This window comes from Clupea harengus, chromosome 2 (genome assembly GCF_900700415.2).
Source record: "Clupea harengus chromosome 2, Ch_v2.0.2, whole genome shotgun sequence".
NCBI lineage: Eukaryota > Metazoa > Chordata > Actinopteri > Clupeiformes > Clupeidae > Clupea > Clupea harengus.
The window spans coordinates 6941840-6949339 of record NC_045153.1 but is presented as its reverse complement, the minus strand read 5'-3'; the positions used below and the strand labels follow the sequence as shown (position 1 = coordinate 6949339).

At 49.0% G+C, this 7500-nt stretch overlaps 1 protein-coding gene across 1 annotated transcript in view; it reads right to left on the bottom strand.

Annotated features, from left to right (window-relative positions):
- Nucleotides 1-4881: 4881 nt before the first annotated feature.
- Nucleotides 4882-7500, bottom strand: part of si:ch211-67e16.11 — a 24455-nt gene continuing 21836 nt past the window's right edge. The window contains exons 6-7 of the mRNA XM_031577403.1: nucleotides 7132-7368; nucleotides 4882-5058 (exon numbers count right to left, since the gene is read on the bottom strand). Of these exons, the coding sequence (XP_031433263.1) occupies nucleotides 4882-5058; nucleotides 7132-7368 (414 nt within the window). The remainder of the gene's footprint in view (nucleotides 5059-7131; nucleotides 7369-7500) is intronic.

Sequence of the window (7500 nt, the reverse complement as noted above, 5' to 3'; positions counted from 1 at the left end):
ATGCGTTGGAGGATGTTCTCAGGATTCTTGGGTTGAAATTGCTGTGGTTCACAGCATGTTTTCTCTCAGACATCGTGTGTGTGTGTGTGTGTGTGTGTGTGTGTGTGTGTGTTTGTTTGTTTAGAGTGTGTGTGTGTGTGTGTCTGTCTGTGTCACTGTCATGTGTGCTATTGTTATTTATCCATCGTGAGTTATTTGTTGTTTTTGACAGATTTTGCCTTAAGTAACTGTTTACATCTTCCCTGCTTACCTCTCCAAACAATACAGCTCTGTTTGAAATTAAGTGGGAAAAATATGTTTTGGTTAAATAATAAAAAAAAAGGCACAATGTTTGATAATAAGTTACTGCTGGAGTGTTTGAATGGAATCTGTTGTGAGTTTCTAGTCCAGGTCTGAGTTGTATAAGGCAAGTGTATAAGGCAGTGTGTGGATATGAGATGAAGTGTATAAGGCAGTGTGTGAATATGAGTCGAAGTGTATAAGGCAATGTGTTGATATGAGTCTTCAAAACAACAGATTCTCATCTTTACCACTTCAGACTAAATTTGTGTATGAGGTCAAACAGCGTTAAAGAGGCCTGTCATTAGAGTAACCTAGGCAAGCTGCATAGATGTTTTCAGATCCTACCGTAAGGTGAAAGGTCACACATGAACTTGTAATGGCACTTCCCCTGAAGTGTGCTTGAGGTACCGTGTTATGTGTTCACATGAGGTAGAAGCAGGGTTCAGGTAGGTAGGTGGGGATCTGGGCGAAAAACCAACCCACTGGTAAATCTTCCCTCCCTTTTGGATTAATGATGATAATACGTCTACGTTTTTGGTTAATCATGAACAGACTTGGTAGACCATACCCCTTTGATTTCTTTTTTTAATGAATCAACCACCAGGTGGAAGTGTGTTCAACGGGACGTCCAAAATGTCAACACTTACACACCTTTCGTCCACCTTTCCCATACATCATCACACACAATGATTTCCTCAAGAGACTCTTGGTTATCGGATGGAATGAAATACTTTTACTTGAATGACTTCTGAAAGAAAGAGCATACTGGACGTGTTTAGGGTGGACGAGTTTCCATCTGTCTGCCATTATTTCACCCCGAAGATCAGTCAGTGGACATGTTGGTTGTTCTTAGACTACAGAACCTGCAGGGTGGAACCCTGGCGACTTGCTTTTGTGCACATCTTCCTCAAACAGCCTTAAGGCCAGAGTTTATTTTGTGTTTTTGTGCTTGTTTAAACAAGAGGATTAAAGAATAAAGAACATATCTATCATCAACACAGTGGTTTGGTTACGTTGGCTTTTGTCTTTCAGCCCTTTTGGGGCTTTTTCTCTCTCTGGTGAACCATTAATACAGACCAAACTGAAACACGTGTAGTTTTAAACAATAAAATGTGATTGTTTATTAAGAATATTGAAGTCGTCATGAAGTATTGGTTCATTAGAGTTACAGAATGTCTCTCCTTTACACAGGGTATCATGCTCACTACATCACCACACATAGCGTACTGTCACATCATCAAAACGTCTCAAGGAATAACCTAAAATGAGACGATAATAACAATAATAACAAAACAAGTCAACATTGCAATAAATACAAACAGCTATGTACAAAAGTTAATTTATTTTGAATATTTACATCTGCTTAAACAAGCTATGGTTTAAAGTACATAGGAGGAGTGGGGGACGATGTTCCCTCCTCACACACACATATACACACACACACACACACACACACACACTATGGATGTCTCGGCCCAGTCAGGAAAAGGAGAACAGGTGATATGTACACAAATGTGGAGGGATGGACTGGGAAGAGGAGAAGCGGAGGGAGGTGACGCAACAAGAGAGAGGAGGTGAACGAGGAGTCCTGGGGTCAAAGATCAAAGAACTGTTCTTGGAAATGACTTCAACATCACACTATCCCCCGAGAAGAGGTCCTTCATCCTGTAAGCGTGAGTGTCTGCGTGTGTCTTGTCTAGATGGTTGTGGAGTGTTAAGAGTGCCGATTTAATCCCTTCCGACTGTGGAGGGAAAGGAATTGTGTAACCAAGACAACCGCTGACTGTGGAGTGTGTTCTGCCCTGTTCTGTTCTGTTCTGTTAGATCACCTCAAACTGCATGCTGGGAAACCAGTTCAGTGGAAGAGAAGCGGGTGTTGTGTAGACTGACGATGCGCTCTTCACATGAACACGGGTGATTGTTCCTATGTCTCAGACACACAGAGGCAGACATCAGGTGGGATCAGGTGCGAGAACCATACCAGAATCTGATGATGTGTGATATCTCTGTTGAAGTGTGTAAATATGTCTATCAGTGTCCTTGTCTCGAGCGCAGGAGAGTGTCTGTGTCTGTGTCCTTGTCTCAGGAGAGTGTCTCTGTCTCTGTCTCAGTGTCCTTGTCTCGAGGGCAGGAGAGTGTCTGTGTCTTAGTGTCCTTGTCTCTAGGGCAGGAGAGTGTCTTTGTCTGTCTCAGTGTCCTTGTCTCGAGGGCAGGAGAGTGTCTGTGTCTGTCTCTGTGTCCTTGTCTCTAGGGCAGGAGAGTGTCTGTGTCTGTCTCTGTGTCCTTGTCTCAGGAGAGTGTCTCTGTCTGTCTCAGTGTCCTTGTCTCGAGGGCAGAAGAGTGTCTCTGTCTCAGTGTCCTTGTCTCGAGGGCAGGAGTGTGTGTGTGTCTCTGTCTGTGTCTCAGGAGAGTGTCAGTGTCTGTGTCCTTGTCTCAGGAGAGTGTCTCTGTCTCAGTGTCCTTGTCTCTAGGGCAGAAGAGTGTCTGTGTCTCAGTGTCCTTGTCTCTAGGGCAGGAGAGTGTCTGTGTCTCAGTGTTCTTGTCTCAGGAGAGTGTCTGTGTCTCTGTCTCAGTGTCCTTGTCTCGAGGGCAGGAGTGTGTGTGTGTCTCTGTCTGTGTCTCAGGAGAGTGTCAGTGTCTGTGTCCTTGTCTCAGGAGAGTGTCTCTGTCTCAGTGTCCTTGTCTCTAGGACAGGAGAGTGTCTGTGTCTCGTATGTGTTTACTGTGAGATGGTGGCTCTTGGGTCACATGTGTCATAAACCGCCGAACTATGGAACGGATCAGCGATGGTATCCAGAGGCTGTACCAGATCTGTCCCACGGTCAAACTTAGTGTGTGTGTGTGTGTGTGTGTGTATGGGGAAGGGAGGGGGTGATGTGTGTTGTCCTGCACTGGGCGTTGCTTCTCATAATTAAATGATCCCTCCCTCGTCATCTCTCGCTCTTGCAGGTGGAGTTGGGGGGGGGGGGGCGGAACATTAGAACAGCGGAACAAGTGCTAGGCGTGTGTGTGTCTGTGTGTGTGTGTAGGTGTGTGTGGAGTGGCGTTGTCACTGACAAGCTTTTTTTAGCCCTAGCCGTGACCACTCACTGACCCGCGACAAAGCTCTCTCTCCTCTCCTCTCCTCCCTGTCTCTCTCTCTCCTCTCCTCCCCTCCCCTCTCTGTCTCTCTCTCTCCTCCCCTCCCTGACTCTCTCTTTCTCTCACTCTCTTCTCTCTCTCCTCCTCTCTCTCAAGGATGCTGGTGTCCCCGTGCTGAACCTTTTCCCAGACTGCGTCAGTGTGTGTGCTGAAAAAGAGTGTGTGTGTGCTGAAAAAGAGAGTGTGTGTCAAGAGAGAGAGTGTGTGTGTGTGTGTGTGGTGAAAAAGAGTCGAGAGAGTGTGTACTCGGAGAAAGGCTGCACCTCCAACGGCGGGGGAGGGGTGGGGCATCACCGCCTGAGCAGAGGACAAGTTCAGAGGGAGGACAACACACACACTCACACACACACTTTCACTCACACAGACACTTACATCGACCATCATCCACACATTCAAATCTCCACACACACGCACACACACTTTTGCACACACCTATAGGTCTGTTTTATCATGGAGATGGAAGTTTGTGAATCTGGCGTCTCAGATCTACCTCAGCACGAGCGGCTGTCTGGTGAAGCTCGTCAGTGGTGCTGTGGTGCTCTGGTGTCAGTGTGGGTGGGAGAAGGTGCTGTGGTGCTCTGGTGTCAGTGTGGGTGGGAGAAGGTGCTGTGTCCTTAAGTGCACTGAATGAAATGTGTTCCTGACTGCAGCAGAACCATGGGTAGGAACCAGCTCAAGACCGGACTGGACAGATGACGGCCAGATTCTATTCCACAGCCTGCTGCTCTTTCTGTGAGTGGTGTGTGTGTGTGTGTGTGTGTGCATGGAGCTAACCCTAACCCTTAAGATAAGCAGATGGGTTTGGGGGCCATTCTGGGCCTGAGTGGTGTGTGTGTGTGTGTGTGTGTGTGTGTGTGTGTGTGCATGGAGCTAACCCTAACCCTTAAGATAAGCAGATGGGTTGGGGGGGCATTCTGGGCCTGATCCACCTGCCTTGTGGTGAGTGATATGAGAGGCATTCCCCTGATGGTACAGGTGAAGAGAAGATGCTTGAGTACAGCACCTATACTGCACAGCCTTGTGTAACTCCTGCTCTAGTGGTACCTACAGGCCAGAGGGGGGTGTTGAGGGGGGATGGGGGGGGCTGGCTGGATGGATAAGACTTAGAAGTGCTGAAGAAGTCCCTTTATAATCCCAAACTAGACATGTTTATAGGAGAGAAAAGACTCGGGAGAAAGACAGGGAGAAACAAAGCAGGTTCATCTGCGGTATGATAAGGAACACTGTGTGTGTCTGTGTCCGTGTGTGTGTGTGTGTGTGTGCATTTGTGGGTGTCCTTGGTGTGCAACGAGGGCATATAATCTCTGTATGTATATGTGCCAACTTTAGTAGGAGTTCACATCTGACGTGTGTGAGTCCACGTCTTCCTATATGCAAGGCTGTAGGTCTGTAAATGCATATGTGTGTGTGTGTGCGTTAATGCGTATCATGTGTGTTCATCGTCAGGCGTTTCTGGTTTTAGTTGCCGCGGCGTTGCCCCCTGTGCCAGAGGGCTGTGGGCAGGTTCTGGCAGCCCATGAACTCCCTGCGCATCTCGGCCTCCGTGAGAGGGGGGGTGGCATTACACGGAGCCCCCGCCAGGGTGACGTTCAGCAGGCCCTGTGCCGACTCACTCAGACGAGGCATCGCAGCACTCTGGGGAGGAGAGAGAGAGAGGAGAGAGGAGAGAGAAGGGAGGAAAAGAGAGGAGAGGTGAGGAGGAGGAGAGGAGAGAGGAGGAGAGGACAGGAGAGGAGAGGAGAGGAGAGGAGACAGGGGGATAGAAGAAGGAGGGGTGAGGAGTGGAGTAGGGAGGGGAGAGGAGGGGAGGATAGGAGGAGAGGAGAGGAGAGGAGGGGAGGAGGAGAGAGGAGGAGGAGAGAGAAGGGAGGAGAGGAGAGGTGAGGAGGAGGAGAGGAGAGAGGAGGAGAGGTGAGGAGAAGAGAGGGTCGGGAGAGAAGGGAGGAGAAGAGAGGGTGGAGAGGAGGAAGAGAGGAGAGGAGAGGAGAAGGGGAGAGGAGAGAAGGGAGGAGGATAGAGGGTGGAGAGTGGGTGGAGAAGGGAGGAGGAGAGAGGGTCGGGAAAGAAGGGAGGAGAAGGGAGGGTTGAGGAAGAGGAGAAGGGAAGAGAGATGAGTAGAGAAGAGGACAGAAATACAGAAGGACAAAAAAGAGGATTGAGAAGGAGATGTAAGCCAAACACATTCAGACTTAAACATAATTATATAAACACGTTTAACCAAAACACATTCAACCCAAACATGTTTAAAGTAAACACATTTAACCAAAACACATTCAACCCAAACGTGTTTACCCCTAAGCATGAAAACCAAACACATTTAACGTACACAAATTTAACCAAAACACATTTCAACCCAAACACGTGCGGTCTCCTTTGCCCTGGTTTGGTGTCTTGATGAGGTGGTCTCCTTCAACACCCATTTAATCCAAACACATTTAAGCTAAAGTCTTTCAAATCCAAACACATTTAAACCAAACACATTTAACCCTTGCTCTGCCATGTGTCATAGCTTAGTAAGGTGGTCTGTGAGGGCAGGGGTGAAGTCGACACACATTTAACTCAAACACATTTAACCCAAACACATTTAACTCAATCACATTTAACTCAAACACATTTTGTATGTAATGTAACCCCTGGTCTCCTGTCCCTTACGTGAATGAGATGGTTTATGAGACTAAGTTAGAACAGAAGTGATGCTCAAACACATTTAACTCAAACACATTTAACTCAAACACATTTACCGGTAACTCAAACACATTTAACTCAAACACATTTAACTCAAACACATTTAACCCAAACACATTTAAGCCAAACACATTTAACTCTTGCTCCTGCCTTGTCCCGTACTTTGGTGATGTGGTCACATTCAAACCCACACACACTTCGAAACCCACACACACTTTGAGCCCAAACCCGTAGAGCCCCTGCCCCGTACCTTGGTGAGGTGGTCACATTCAAACCCACACACACTTCGAAACCCACACACACTTTGAGCCCAAACCCGTAGAGCCCCTGCCCCGTACCTTGGTGAGGTGGTCACATTCAAACCCACACACACTTTGAGCCCAAACCCGTAGAGCCCCTGCCCCGTACCTTGGTGATGTGGTCACATTCAAACCCACACACACTTTGAGCCCAAACCCGTAGAGCCCCTGCCCCGTACCTTGGTGAGGTGGTCACATTCAAACCCACACACACTCTGAGCCCAAACCCGTAGAGCCCCTGCCCCGTACCTTGGTGATGTGGTCACATTCAAACCCACACACACTTTGAAACCCACACACACTTTGAGCCCAAACCCGTAGAGCCCCTGCCCCGTACCTTGGTGAGGTGGTCACATTCAAACCCACACACACTTTTAACCCAAACCCGTAGAGCCCCTGCCCCGTACCTTGGTGATGTGGTCACATTCAAACCCACACACACTTTGAAACCCACACACACTCTGAGCCCAAACCCGTAGAGCCCCTGCCCCGTACCTTGGTGATGTGGTCACATTCAAACCCACACACACTTTGAAACCCACACACACTTTGAGCCCAAACCCGTAGAGCCCCTGCCCCGTACCTTGGTGATGTGGTCACATTCAAACCCACACACACTTTGAAACCCACACACACTCTGAGCCCAAACCCGTAGAGCCCCTGCCCCGTACCTTGGTGATGTGGTCACATTTGAGCCCAAACCCGTAGAGCCCCTGCCCCGTACCTTGGTGAGGTGGTCCATGAGGCAGTGTGAGGGCTGCAGTGATGCCCAAGCCTGTGCCGCTTCCACCCAGGGCAGGGCGCTGACCAGCACCACGTTCTGGTGCTTCCTGGAGCTCCGCAGCCTCTTGCTGAGGGCGCCGCTGTAGCTCTGCTCCACGAACAGCAGCACGCGCTGGGCACGACACCCCGCCAGGTCCGACAGCAGCTCACCAACAGAGTAGCGCTCCTTCAGGTCCGCCTGAGAGAGAGAGAAGAGAGAGAGAGAGAGTGGGAGAGAGAAGAGAGAGAGAGAGAAGAGAGAGAGAGAGAGAGGGGCAGAGAGAAGAGAGGGAGAGAGAGAAGAGTGGGAGAGAGATGGAGAGAGAGAAGA